Source organism: Lissotriton vulgaris, chromosome 12, assembly GCF_964263255.1.
Source record: "Lissotriton vulgaris chromosome 12, aLisVul1.2, whole genome shotgun sequence".
Taxonomy (NCBI): Eukaryota; Metazoa; Chordata; class Amphibia; order Caudata; family Salamandridae; genus Lissotriton; species Lissotriton vulgaris.
The window spans coordinates 735,267,311-735,282,756 of NC_141700.1; the positions used below are offsets into that span (position 1 = coordinate 735,267,311).

Genomic DNA, 15,446 nt, shown 5'->3' on the forward strand with positions numbered 1-15,446 from the left:
TTCTATTGTATATACAGCTCTTTTTTATTAAGGTGCCATAGTGTTGATGTGTCAATCAATGCCCCTGGCTCAAGTGTCACTTAGGTTGAGTTTCTCTGTGTATGATCTCATTGTCTCTTTTCCAAGCAGTACCTCACTGTCCCTGGCCTCAATCTCTCTGCCCCCCTCCCCAAGGCTGTGTCTGTCAGTGCCTGGCCTCTGCCACACGCTTTGTCTCTCTCTTCACCACTCTGTCCTCCAGGTAGTGTCTCTCTGTCCCCAGTCAGTCTCTGCGACCCTGTGGGAGCAGCATCTCTCCCCCAGGGGGTGTCATGTGTCCTTGACGCTCACCTCTGTGCCACTGATGCTGAATTGCTCTGTCAGTCATCCCTGTCGCTCTTCTCCAGGGAGTGTCACTCTCAGAGACGATTCTTAGACCTGAGGGACTGAGAGCAGGGAGTGTCTGTCTCTCTGCCCCTTGTCTCAGCCTCTCTGGTCCAAGATGTGTCTGTCTGTCCCTGACCACAGTCAGGCTGCATCTGTCTGCGGCAGTCTATCTGCGCAGGTAGCGTCCCTGGCTCTGCTGGTGTCTGTCTTTCTGTCTCTGACCCCCGCGTCTCTTCTCGCAGGTCTCAGGGGCTCTCTCGAGAGGCTGCAGCTGGACTATGTGGACATTGTGTTTGCCAACAGGATGGACGCCAACAGCCCCATGGAAGGTGAGTGCCGAGTTACTTCTGCAGAGTTATGCACAAGCAATGCGACACATAGCATGCAAGAACAACAAGCACTGCCAAAGCCAACAGATAGGGTTTTTATTTTCAGTTACGAGCCAGAACTGTTGTCTTTGCCCAAACATTACCATGATATCATTTCAGGGAATTTGTAGATTTTGTCAATTACAAAAACCCACACAAGGCTCGTCTACATATTTCCATTGCCATGTCTGTTGCACACTCTTTGATATTATAATGGTGGAAGTCAAAAAGACCTTCCTATGGATCACTGGATGATTGAGATGATTAAAATGGAATTGTTAAACTATCCTTGTGTTTGTGAAATAAGAACTTAGCAAAGTTTCATGCAATGTTGATGTTTTTTTCACTGTGATGAGTACTTTGCACTTTATCAGCCGACTAGATAATATTGTGTTTAGAACTCAATTGAACAAATATTATTTTATGCCATGTCCTCTCACTACTTAGCTATCTATAGTAGACACGCTTTTAGGATGGGAGTTTGGGTATATTCTCAATATTAATGACACTTTTTAGAGGATGCAACAGCGCTACTTTTAGCCGTGCTATTAGCACAATCCAATTTACCGATGTCATCTCTAGAGAAAACCTTTCTGTAATTGGGTGTTTCAATATTCAATGAGTACATCTATGGTACTTTGGGGCGGATTTACAAGCCCCTTGCGCCTCTTTTGTGCCGCCGTTGCGTCACTTTTGTGACGCAGCGGCGGCGCAAAAGATGCGCCATGGTGTGGGGTATTAACAACGTGACGCATCTGGGAGATGCGTCACGTTGTAAAGCCCTGCGCCATAAGGAGGCGTTCCTGCGCAGTGGGGGGCGCTCCTGCGCAGGAACGCCTCCTAAAAGTGGCTGAGTGAAATCTACAAGATTTCACTCAGTCACTTTTGAGCCCATGTTGCGTCAAAACCCTGCGCCTGCTTGAAGTAGGCGTAAGGCTTGACGCAGCATTATCCAAATAGGGCCCCCCAAATCATTTCTGGAGCTGTGTCGCGCTTGCGATGCAACTCCAGCAATGCGCCGCTTTTACGGCACAGATGCGTCACGCATCTGTGCCGTTTTGCCCCATGGTGTGCCGCATTGTAAATGCGGCGCATTATGCATGGCGGAGCTGCGGCGCACAATTACTGGATCATCCCTGCTAATTTGCAGTGATGCGCCAGTTATTGTAAATCTGCCACTTTATTTTTATCTAGTATTTGATCTGCTCTCTAGTTCGATGATTAATGAAATTTGATTGTAATTCATGTTATTGACACTATCGCTTTCGCTCCTTTAATCAGGTTTGGGTTGGTTGAATCAAGATGCTGTTGATTGGAAAATGTTCATGTTTTCTGTTTTATGTAACTTGCCTCCTGTTCCTTGATTTAATGTACGTGTCTTTTTTTGGTTCTGCTCTGTTCTTCTCAGTATAAAATCCAAATAAAAAGAGACTCGACTGCAAAATGAGCATAGTTTATATAATGATGCTCGTAAGGGTTTTTAAAAAAAAATAGCTTTGAAGCATGGCTTGGTGTTTTTGATATAAGCTTTGACAATTGTACTAAACCCTTACAGGATTTTGCAAGAGTGCATGTGGAGTTTGAGGCCTTTGCCAGAGCACACCTCACTTGCTGGCAGTCCTGCTGGTATTGTTGGTTGAGTTCAGGTTGAAACACTCTGCTGTGCTGGCAGTTACATCCACAAGAGAAAGAATAACACCTCCACAAGTTTCACTCCGCAAATGTGTTCATTCACTGCAGCTGTTATTCGTTTTAACCTCCTCTGGATCAGCACCTGCTGTTAGGAGGGAATAATTTGGTCTTCAGAGGTCTTTACATTAAATGCATCGCTAACGGCCACATGCATCAACCTATTTAGGAAGTGCAAACGGTGCGAATCGGTAAATTCGGCCGTTTGCGATTCCTAAATAGGTTTTTGGGATGCATCAAACATTTTTGGAAAAATCGCTATTTTTAGCGAATTCCAAAAATGCGATTGCTTTTAAGGATTCGCAAATTTGCGATTCCTTAAAAGCAATGCATGATTACTTTTAAAATTGTGAATTCGCAATTAGGGGGTGCAAATTACCACGAGGGTGAACCTCGTGGTAATTTGCGAAAATGTATTAAAATGCTCAAAAGTGCATTTTAAAACACTGTCATGTTACAGACACACATGTCCTTAGGACATGTGTGTGTGAAACATGCACTTCAAAATACATTTCAGGGGTGCAGGGGGGGTCCTTTGGACCCCCCCCCTGAACCCATGGAATGCATTAACATTTTGCGAATCGCTAATTGAAATTTGCAAAATGTCAATGCCTTCCCATTGATTCCTAAGGGCCTTTTGGCCCATAGGAATCAATGGGAATTGCGAAATCGCAAATTAGAATTCGCATAATATTAGCGATTCGGTAAAAATTGCGATTTTTACCGAATCGCAAATATTATGCGATTTTAATCATGCATCCCATTTTGCGATTCCCTAAAAATCGCAAATAAGGAATCGCAAAACCGGACTTTGATGCATGTGGCCGCAAGTGTATTACTGTTTTTGTGTGGCATGTGCAATTACATTGTATTTGTGTGAATTCTTCAGTGAGTCACGAGAGAATGCAAATGTTAAACAAGAGTTGTGCTATGCGGTAAAGCAACAAGCAAGCATATAACATACATTAATTTTTTGCAATGATCTGTAAAGATGACAGCGCTGTTCAAAGAAATAGTTCGGCACACCACAAAATGTTCAATGAGCAATATCAGAGAGGTCAAAAAATATATCAGTAAGCCATTATGTATTCTTTTCTTTCTTTATTTTCAGTCTTCACAAAGTAGCCAACGCGTTTCGTCCAGAGGACTTCTTCAGGGCGAATTGATGGGATGTAGTATAGTGTACAGGATTTTATCAGTTGGAACAAATTTCTCCAGCTATTAAGATGGCACCTGTCTCCAGATGCTGTGTTGGCAGCTATCCTTTTATTTTTGTGGTAGATTGAACAGGTTTTTGAAAGAAGAATATGTTCCAGCGCAGAGGGATGTCGGGTGTCGTCTCGTAAAGTGGAACCACTTTACGAGACGACACCCGAGGAGACAACACGCAAGACCAACCTGGCGAAGGTGAACACTTTCATCACCTGTGCGTATGCGCATTCGACATCCCTCTGCGCTGGAACATATTCTTCTTTCAAAAACCTGTTCAATCTACCACAAAAATAAAAGGATAGCTGCCAACACAGCATCTGGAGACAGGTGCCATCTTAATAGCTGGAGAAATTTGTTCCAACTGATAAAATCCTGTACACTATACTACATCCCATCAATTCGCCCTGAAGAAGTCCTCTGGACGAAACGCGTTGGCTACTTTGTGAAGACTGAAAATAAAGAAAGAAAAGAATACATAATGGCTTACTGATATATTTTTTGACCTCTCTGATATTGCTCATTGAACATTTTGTGGTGTGCCGAACTATTTCTTTGAATTGTGTACAGTGCCTTGGCACTGATTTTGGAGGCCTAGGGGTATATGGCCTCAGGTTCTTGGCACCCCTAGATATAACGTGACCAAGATTCATTAGATTGAGTGCAGTTAAGTGTCCTACCCTATACCCTGTTCTAGTGTTATAAAAAGATGACAGCGCTGTGTATGTCTGAGACAGACAATTGTGATTATTACTGATGCACAAAAAAGTGTACATGACTGTCATCATGCACAAACTGTATAGGAGGAGTTCCTGGACGCCCCATGCGCGCTCACTCTGACAGCAGTGTGTGACATTAGGAGGAGGCGAGAGAACTGGGCAGGCGGGGGAAGCCACTGGAAGGGTCACCTGTGTGAATACTAAGTATGGGCGAAATTTGCGAATTCGCGGTCCGTGAATTCATGCGAAAGCGAATTCGCGGTCCGCAAAATTCACGAATTTGTGCGAACTTGCAATATTTTTTATTTTGGCGTGTTCTGGCGTGTTCGCGGGGTGTTTTTTCAGCGCGGCTACCGCAAACTTACCTAGGCGGTCGTTTTTGGGCGCGGCCATCTTGTTCGCGGGAGGAAAACAACTCGGCAAACTCAGAATCAAGGTAAGTCAACGCAGTGTGTGCAAGATTGTATTTTTAAAGCGCGAACAAGCAAAAAAATTCACGAACTTGCGGATTGTTTGGCAATTTCGCACGATTCGCAGATTGCGAAATTGCCAAAAATCCGCAAATTTCACGATAGGAACACATTTTCTGCCCATGCTTAGTGAATACCACTCTGGCGGCAGCGAGAATGAGCTGCTGAGCCTGGAACAGTGGGACTGTGTGATCAGCGTCCTGCTGACATCGGTGTGAAGCCATTAGAGACTCACTCACTGCGTGAGCTGCGCCCTCACAAAAGAATGATGAACAGGGCCTGATTGGGTAGATGAACTGACCCATAAATGACTGTCTCTTGAAGTCTCACATGAATTTAGGGCGGCCATTTTAGGGTCAGGCTATCATAATCTGGAAAGGGACAAGTAGTAGGATGCTGGCTTATAAAGTCAGTCACATAAAGCCCTGAACAAAACATAAAGATTGTTGCAGACAAAAACAAAACAGAAAAAAGGGTTGCTTTCTGTTCACAATGCACGTATGAGATAAGGAACTTAATGTCATGCATTAAACGTAATTTAGAGATGCAAAATAGTGTCTCATCCTATGCAAAGCACTCCCACAGAGATGAAATGGAACACAAAACAGCCAATAGTATAAAGAGGGAGAGAATTACTTTTCTGGGCCAGAGCCTATACGCCTGCTCTGCATATTTCTGAGAATGTGTCACAGTAGGGGCGACTAGACGTGAAGTTTTCTGTCGTCAGATCTAAAACGGAATCGATCCCGGTTTACTTTTCTCTGCTAATGAGATCAATACAGATAAATTACAGTCCACGAGCCGTCCTGTTCTACACCCTAATGAGATCTTCCATAGCGCCCAGTCCTGATGTTTCTAAGCACTGCCAGCCAAAGTGGAGCAAAGCCAAGTGTCTAGAATGCCTTTGATCAAAGAAATACCCTGAATCTCAGTACCCTGCCCCTCTCTATTTCAACACTTTTGGCTAGGAAATACAGCTTGAGCAGGGGCGGCTCTAGGCTCATGGCGGCCCTGGGCAGGGAGCGTAGGTAGGGGGCCCCGGAAGAGGGGGTCTGGGCGGGGCAGAGCACGGAGGCCACAGAAGAGGGGGGGGGGTCAGGGTGTTTGGAAGTGGAACAGAGCCGGAGGCCGCCAAATCCCTGCCAGGGGCCGCCACACAAATATGTATTCATCCTCAGAGGATTATTATATTAAGGATATATACTGGCGTGGTGATTTCTGGGGTTTGGTGGCCCTGTGCAGGTGCACAGCTTGCACATGCCTAAGGCCGCCCCTGTCTTGAGACTGGCTACTCAATGAATAAACTCCATGACGGACAGTGTGGACTAGTGCGGACAAACCAGTGCGGCCTCAAGGCGCTTCGTCTTGACAGAGTTGAATGCTGTCGAGGCCCCGGCGCGAACACTGCTCCTCCTTACTTGGTGTTTGGAGGCGGGAGAGGGGCCTGGGTGAGAGTGAATGGGGCTGTCATACCCCGGAACAGCACTGGGCCTGACAGAATCAGGCTAAAGCCAATTACAGGCTGTGACTCGGGCCCTGTCCCAGCAGGTTGGATGTGCTGCAGTCAGCAGAACACGCTGCCTCTCCCCAACAATAGGCGTCCCCGGGGGGAGCGAGATATGGGCCTTCTATTATTAGACATCAGCGCCTTTAAAGAGGGTCGAGCGCCTGCTCTGGGAGTCAGTGCAGGCGAGGGAGGCGCTCAGCACACACAGCCATAAACAAACACATACACAAGCAATATGATAGAAGTAGAAAGACATGCATGAGACTGTAGACAGGAAAATAGAAACATTAATAGAATCTCTCTCTCCCTGGCGCGCACACTGGCGCAAGCCCTGTTTACTACACTGCTCTCTGAGTGCAAGGCTGGTCACCGCTTTGTTTGTTTTCCTGTTTCAGAAAGTCACATTGCCTAATTGGGTGCTGCTTCTGTAAAACTAGTGTAACGGGATGTAGAAGTGTGGCTCAATGGTTAGAGCAGGCAGACCTTGATGCAGAGCTCTGGCCAGGGACCAGGGTTCGATTCCTACCCTGGCGGGTCTTGGGCTCATTAATTCCCCTGATCGGATATTCTCGCCTCAATCATGGGTCCCACGCTGCAACTCTGGGCAGTAGCTTGCTTAGTCTCCACAACGGCCCCCACAACGCGAGGGATGCCTGGTCTGCACCATGGGGGTGCCCAGGAGTGGACACTTCACAGGGAAAGCCAGGAAGGGTTCCCTTGCGGTATTCGTACAAGTGCCGGGAAACCCACTGCGGGTAGCTGTGCGCTATACAAGTACAAAAACATTTACGGAGGGGGTAAGACTGGGTGCCAGGCACTAGACCAGCCAGACCTGCGAGTAGCTCTGTCAATGCTTTTCATGGGCCTGGGGCAGAGGTGTTTCACAGGCAAGCTGCTTGACAACTGGCAGCCCAACACCCCTTTCAGGAGGACCCTGGCCTGATAGGGGGACTGGTTCTTCACCAGCACACTTGGAGCATCTTACAAAAACTTAGCACTGGTGCAAATAGCAGTGTAAAACAATGTAGGAATTTGTGAAGGCAAATTTTGGTAGACTCCACATTACACATAAGTTCGTACACCAGGACAAAAGTAAGATAATAGATTGTGCAGCCATTTCGTATCATATAGAACATGCTCGCTTGCTATGCATACCGTAGTCAATGGACTACCCTTACTTGAACATGCACTGCCAAAGCCAAAAGATCTCACCTTTGTGACTTATTGTCTTTGCCAATGCTTTTGCCGATGGTCTAGCATCGGTAAAAATCTTAAAAGTTTTTTGCCGATGATCTGTAGCACTGAAAGAAATAAAGACACTATGACCTGCTTGTGTCATTCCCTAGACATGTCTGTTGTGCCATAGTTTTTTTTTTTACCAACCCAATATAGCAGATGACGTTTGGATTGGTAAATAAAATAAAGCATTGGCAAAGCCAATAAATCTGGCGTTGGAGGGCAGCCTTTCGGCGATTCCTTTTTGGTTTTGTCATAGTTTTTACACACCTGCATTGTTCAGGAATCTGCTGGGCCCTCATTAAATCTGACAAAAAAAACGTATTGGCTAAAGGCAAAAGTGTTTTTCTAGTCTCACACAAGTACACATTACCGTGGTGCACTCGGCACTGAAGGGAACTACCTTGTGCCTGGATGGGCTCCTTGTGAAATGGCAGCATGACGCAACTTATAGTAAATTCTGCCAATGACTGAAATGGCCTAACATTGCACCTTAATGCATGCTGGAGGGGGTGAAAGAAAAATGGGAATGACACAATCACAGACTAATGGACGAAGTCTGGCTGAAACCCCCTATAAGTAACTATGTTATACATGCTTTTAGGAAAACCAAATGATCTTGGCTAACACAGACCTAAAATGGCATGAGTTTGGCACTGGCTGCTAGCCTCACGTTAGAGAAAGAAAGAACGAAAGAAAGGACGGAGGGAGGAAGAAAGCAAGGAAGGAAGGAAGGAAAGAAGGAAGTAAGACAGACCAAGAAGGAAGGAAGGCAGACAAAACAGGAAGGAAGAAGAGCAAAAAAGGAAGGAAGGCAAAAAGAAAGGAAGGGGGTGCGGAAGCAAAAGGAAGGAAGGAAGGAAGGAGGAAACATGAAAGAAAGGAAGGAAGAAAGAAAGGCAGAAAGAAGAAAGAAAGAAGGCAAATAAGAAAGGAAGGAGGGTAAAAAAGAAAAAGATAGAAGGAAAGATACAAAAAAGAAAGAAGGAAAGAAAGGAAGAATGAAGGCAGAAATAAGCAAAAAAGTGAGAAAAAGAAGACAAGGAAGGAAAGAAGACAAAAATGAAGGGAAAAAAGAAGGAGAAAATGTGAGAAATAAGGCAAAACAGGAAAAAAGAAGGCAAGAAATAAGGAAAGAAGGCAAAAAGAAAGAACAAAGGAAAGATGGAAATAAGAAAAAAAGAAGAAAAAGGAATAGGCAAGAAAGAAGAATGAAGGCAAAACGAAAAAAAAATAAGAAGGAAAGAATGCAAAAAAGTAAGAAGAAAAGAAAGAAGGGAAAACATAATGAAGGCAAGAAATACACATGTAAAAAAGGAAAGACAAAAGGAAAGAAAGAAAGGAAAGAAGAAAAGAAAAAAGAAAGAAGGCAAAAAAGAAAGATTGAAAGACAGAAAAAAGGAGACAAGGTAAAAAACTGAAAAGTAGGCTAAAATAGAATGAAAGGAAAGAAAGAATGAAAGCAGTCAAAGGAGAAAGAAGAAAACAAGAAAGAAAGAAGAAAAAAAGACAGAAGTAATGAAGGAAAGAAAAAATGAAAAACGAAATAAAAAGGAAAGAAGTCCAAAGAGAACGAAAAAGAAAGAGAAAGTATGAAAGAATGCAAAAAAGCAAAAAAAGAAGGAAAGAATGAAAGAAGAAAAGGAAGAAGGCAAAAAAGAAAGGAGGAGAGAAAGGAGTAAAGAAAAAGGAAAGTAAAAAAAGATGGAAAGAATATAGCTGAGATACCCGCCACCCCCTCTCAACACAATCCCCAAGGATGGGAAACCGGAAACGGTTCTGAACTTTTGGAAGATGGGAGGGAGTGACCCTCCCGGCCGTATTTATTAAAATATGAAACAAAATTAAAACATTAAAATAACAGTTTCATATTATGTACAATTTCATTTCCACATTGCGATGTTTGGCTAACCTTAACATATTCTCTAATACAAAGGTTCTCCTAGCCGAACTAACATCCTACAAAACATTTAACTTGAAATTGTACATCCTAACGTTTAAGGGCCAACGGCAAGGTCGTAACCGGTGTCAAGATCCCTAAACCAGAAATATCCCCCTCACTTGTGAGGGGCGACCGCACAGAGGTGTACCTCAAGTGCATCTACCGATTTCCCTTGACTTGACGGGGGCCCAATAAACTCGACTCCATTTAAAGGTCGTCCGAGGACTCGTGTGAGGTATCTAGAAGGTAGCGTAGACCCCCTCCCAAACCCCACACAACTTACCACATCTGCCGTCGCAGATGTCCTGGCCCCGAGAAATTCCCCAGGAGGGGGCTGTAGCCCCTCCTACCCAGGAAGGGGCCTTGACCGCCTTTCCTTTCCTTTCGGCGGCCCTTCCTTAGAAGGGACCGCCTCCCCGTTGAGGGGCCAATGGCCACCTCCCCCGAGCGCTCCCATCCGTAATGGGTGACGCCCACCCATAGGGATCTTCCAATTACTGCTCACCGATCATGACCTTACCGCCCGACCAACATAAATACGACAATTCTAACTAAATTACTAAATTACTAAATTACTAAAAGACAGTAACAATTACAACTTACTAAAAAAGCATGATTACTGATCAACACTAGTGCAGAATCACTTTATTTGCAAAAACATACAACCAATTGACCATTCTTTATTGCATATTCAAAGTTATCACGATAATCATCACAACCTGCAAGAATTAGCGTTACCACATCAAACTTTATTCAAAAACCACTTGCTGTCCTCAGGGGCTGGTGGGTGGGTCAAAATTGGCTCTTCGTTCCGTCTCGAGCTCACGTGCAGCGAGGAGGTGCAGCTTCAGAGCACAGGAACAAGAGGATGCTTTCTTGGCTTGTTGCTCCTTTTATCCGTCTTCAGGGCGGGCGTAAACCCGCCCCTGCCTGCCCCAAGGGCGTGGCCGGCCGCGTCAGTGTCTAGGCCAGCCCACTCCAGGGCGGGAAAAAAGCGCGCCCCGGCTACGCCGCTTCGGGCATACCAGCCGAGACTCGCCTCCCGCCCAAGATGGCTTCCCGGGGGGATCGTGGTACTCCGCCATACGTTCGGGGGGACCGAATGGTCGCCCCTTTCCATATAGCTGAGATACCCGCCACCCCCTCTCAACACAATCCCCAAGGATGGGAAACCGGAAACGGTTCTGAACTTTTGGAAGACGGGAGGGAGTGACCCTCCCGGCCGTATTTATTAAAATATGAAACAAAATGAAAACATTAAAATAACAGTTTCATATTATGTACAATTTCATTTCCACATTGCGATGTTTGGCTAACCTTAACATATTCTCTAATACAAAGGTTCTCCTAGCCGAACTAACATCCTACAAAACATTTAACTTGAAATTGTACATCCTAACGTTTAAGGGCCAACGGCAAGGTCGTAACCGGTGTCAAGATCCCTAAACCAGAAATATCCCCCTCACTTGTGAGGGGCGACCGCACAGAGGTGTACCTCAAGTGCATCTACCAATTTCCCTTGACTTGACGGGGGCCCAATAAACTCGACGCCATTTAAAGGTCGTCTGAGGACTCGTGTGAGGTATCTAGAAGGTAGCGTAGACCCCCTCCCAAACCCCATACAACTTACCACATCTGCCGTCGCAGATGTCCTGGCCCCGGGAAATTCCCCAGGAGGGGGTTGTAGCCCCTCCTACCCAGGAAGGGGCCTTGACCGCCTTTCCTTTCCTTTCGGCGGCCCTTCCTTAGAAGGGACCGCCTCCCCGTTGAGGGGCCAATGGCCACCTCCCCCGAGCGCTCCCATCCGTAATGGGTGACGCCCACCCATAGGGATCTTCCAATTACTGCTCACCGATCATGACCTTACCGCCACAGGCCGGATAGTTGACCGGCTATCCGGACCCCCCACAACACTCCTGCCTAAAGGTCATGTCATAAAGTCTTTAGCCAAGCTATCAGGTCTCCTATGAGTAACTCGTTCCCCATCCGGGACAAATGAACACCATCCCCCAAATACATACTGTCCCCTTTAATACAACCATGCGAAATAGAATGCAGTGTACTTGAACGGAACAATCTACTCACTTTATTATTAATTTTCCTTACTGAATGATTCAGAGCAGAAACCGAAAGAGCCCCCCGCCACACTTTCCGTGGGATCATATGGGACCATGCAATTGTGCACCCTGGAACTCTTCTTGCCAACCAACTTACCGTGGAAAACATCGCCTCAAGAAGAAGTCGTCTACCAGTGGTCACCAAATCATTGCCCCCAAGATGTACTATGACTACAGACGGCGGTGACCTCGTCCGCCCTAACAAACCCTCAAAAAATGATCGAAACTGGTCAATACAGAGCCCGCCCTTTCCGTAGAAGGACACACTGTACCCGTATTCCCCAGCCACGTGAATCATGTCACCTGCTTTGAATACGTCCGCGGCACGCCTCACGTATGAGTGGCCCACGACCCACACCTCCTTTTTCACAGCCGGTGATGTCTGACCGCTGGCCCCCCGGTGTCGGGTCGACTGCACAGTCCGCCCCGCCTCGTAGGCTTGCGCAACTGAAAACCAAACAAAAACAAGAAGCGTGAGTACATCATTACAGCTTCACAACATGTGCAACCGCACATACCTCTTATAACAGTTTGAGGACCAACGCCCCACACGTTTTACTTGTTCAACATTCAGACCCCTGGCTGTAGCCTCTGTAGCAGCCCCTATCCGAAAGGAATGGGTCCCAAACTCGCCGGGGTTCAAGCCCGCGGCCGAAATCGACATCGCAAGCACCCGCTGAAACTGAAACCTCGTCAGTGGGGTGGCGTCAGCGTGTCTCAACAAGGTCCCCCCCCATGATGCCACCCTTTGCGTTAAATATTCCTCTACGCACACCACAGGGCACATGGAAGACCCGGGAATCCTTTGTATGATTATGCCGTCCCCAATCGCACCCTGATCGGTCTTGAACCTGACAAACGAGACAGTCATTGTCTCCCCCCTGACCTGAACGTGCTCTCGGCACAGTCCCCCCATGGTATCCTGCTTGTTCTTTGCCACTAGTTCGCTTACCCGCATAGCCCCATGGAATGCTAGCACAAAAGCGGCTCGGAATAACACTGTTTCATACTGGGATGAACACGTTGCAGGAAGTACAGATAACAACAGAGCCAACCTATCCAGACCTATCGGGCGCCTTTCATCTACTCTGCGACCCTCAAGGCGTTGCCACCCACGTAGCGCTTTTTGCACAACGAAAGACGCAGTCGGGTCCTGGATCCCATGAGCCCTTGCCATAAAGGAAATGGCGGCCCGATGCCTCTGGGCCGTAGCCACTGATTTGCCTGCCTGATGTAAGGACAGCAGAAATTTTACCACTAGCTCTTCCTGGCCCCAAAGCTCTCCCCTAGCAGTCCCCAAAAAGGCCCAATAGGATCGGAACGCCCCTTCATATGCCTTCCTCGTCCTGGGTGCTAAACTCTCTCCCACGAGGTTCTGTAGTTCGGGGCACCGAGAGACCAGAGAGCTTCGGGAAAGGGTGCCGCCACCGGGTCCGCTGTGGGCAGAAAACCCCAGAAGGCCTGCATACGAAAACGAGAAAGCGCATCAGCCGCTTGATTCATTACCCCCGGCACATGTCTTGCCTTAAATAGCACGTTCAATTGCATACATAATAACACAATTTCTTTGAGCAATCTCAGAATCCATTTGCATCGTGCTGCCTGGCTATTGATACACTCAACCACGGTCATGTTATCAGACCAAAACACCACAGAGTGATCTCTGAATCCCTCAGGCCAAGTTTTCAGGGCCACCAGAATGGGAAAAAGTTCAAGAAAGGCAATGTTACTTGGCAGCCCACACTCATGCCACCATAACGGCCATTTTTGAGCCGACCATTGTGTGCCGAATATGGCACCAAAACCAATGCTCCCAGCCGAATCTGTCCACAGCCCCAGTTCTTCGGAGGACACCGCCGGTTTATTCCAGACGATTCGACCATTGAACTCCGCCAGAAATGCCAACCAAATGCGCATGTCCTGGCGAACCTCTGCCGATAGCCTCATGCGATGATGACCCTCCTTCAGGCCGACCATGGCCTGAGCGATCGAGCGGGAAAAGGGGCGGGCCATCGGCATTACCCTCAGGGCAAAATTCAGCTGGCCCACCAATTGTTGTAATTGATGCAGTTTGACCTTAGACTCACTAATACACGTTTCCAGGGATGCCCTGAATCTTAACACCTTTTCTCTTGGTAATCGAAAACAACCTTCCTCTGAGTCGAGCTCGATCCCTAGGAACTCGAGGCAAGTCGAGGGACCCACAGTCTTACCTGGTGCCAATGGCACACCAAAATGCTTCATTAAGACACAAAATTCATTCAAAGCCTGTCCACATTCTGGATCCCCGGCTGCCCCCAGAAACAAAAAGTCATCGAGATAATGCATAACATGTTGAAAACCCGTCCTCTTTGTGAAGACCCATTGCAGAAAACAACTGAACTTTTCAAAATAGGCACAAGATATAGAGCATCCCATTGGCATACATCTATCCATGTAATAGTGACCCTGAAACATAAAACCAAGGAGACGCTGATCGTCTGGGTGTACCGGGAGCAACCGGAACGCTGACTCAATATCAGATTTTGCCATCAGCGCACCGGGCCCTAGGCGATTCAACATGGCAACGGCCTCATCAAAAGATGCGTACCGCACCGAACACACTTCCGGGTCTATCGCATCATTCACGGACAGACCACGTGGGGCTGATAAATTATGTATCAGCCGAAACTCACCCGGGTCCTTCTTGGGGACCACCCCAAAGGGGAACAAACAAAGTTAGCACATGGTGGCACATCAAATGGACCGGCGACTCGACCTCGAGTAACCTCCTTCCCAATCTTTTCCTGTACCACGGTCGTATGTTGCAGGACCGACAGTTGGTTCTTACATTTTGCTACACCCTGAAAATCCCCCACTGGGATGCGGAAACCATATGAAAACCCGTTCCGCAACACCCCAGCGGAAGCATGATCCGGGTATTCGTTGAGCCAAGGAATCATTGCCATGGAATCAATCGGAGTAGGTAAAGGCGCCCCTCGGACCATTTCAGACCTGTTTGGCGCTTCCCCTACCACCGTTATCACCCGTTTTGGCTCTGCACATGGACTCAGGATGGGATGGCTGCCCACACCCTCCACATTCGTGTCTAAACTTGCATGACCCCTGGGGCCTCGTACATTTACCCCTGTTAAAATTCCAACAAATCCCCCTTTTACCTGCGTTGCCGTTCGGCTTCGAGTGGTAGTCGTTACCTGTACCCGATCGAAAGGGTGTCCCAGCATATTGCCGGGAGGATTCACCCCCGCTACTCCCTACCAATGGTACCTTCAACATACCTGTACTCTCCATTTTTGACCATGAAACAGAGTCGTAACAATCCCAAGTCAAGTTTTTGTCGTGTTCTTTCGCTTTTCTAAAAATATTATCGTAACAGAACCACTGATTGCCCCCATATGATCCATAATACTCCATGATCCGTGACTGATAAATAGGCAATTCGGTCAGTAACTCGGGCCTACGTTCGCCCATGATGGAGGTAAAGATTCCCTATGCCCTGCCCCAAGTGCCAATGTTTTCGTCAACCTTAAAGGCGGCCATTTTTGCGTGCCAAACACTCGGATGCATGAGCTCCTTTTGGCTCTTAACATGCTCCATCTCATAATGGTCGGTAAGCAAAGAGAAAATGTTTACATACTCATCTGCCCACATCTTTTCCTTAATTGCCAGAGGAACATGCTGACCCACCTTTTCCCTTCGTGAAGGTGCAGACCCCTCCCTCGCAATCGGCAATGGCCGCTTACCTGAACCAGAAGCTGCATCTGCCGCTGGACCTGATCCTGTTGCTTTTTCCACCGCCGGAGGCAGCGGGGTAACTGGCGAT

General features: G+C 47.1%; 1 protein-coding gene across 2 annotated transcripts in view; it reads left to right on the top strand.

The window, feature by feature from the left end:
- The window catches only part of KCNAB3 (potassium voltage-gated channel subfamily A regulatory beta subunit 3), a 344,630-nt gene that overhangs the window by 285,198 nt on the left and 43,986 nt on the right, over positions 1–15,446 (top strand). For both annotated transcript variants that reach the window (XM_086946036.1, XM_086946037.1), the window contains exon 8: positions 609–695. In XM_086946036.1, coding sequence (XP_086802162.1) covers positions 609–695 — 87 coding nt within the window. The remainder of the gene's footprint in view (positions 1–608; positions 696–15,446) is intronic.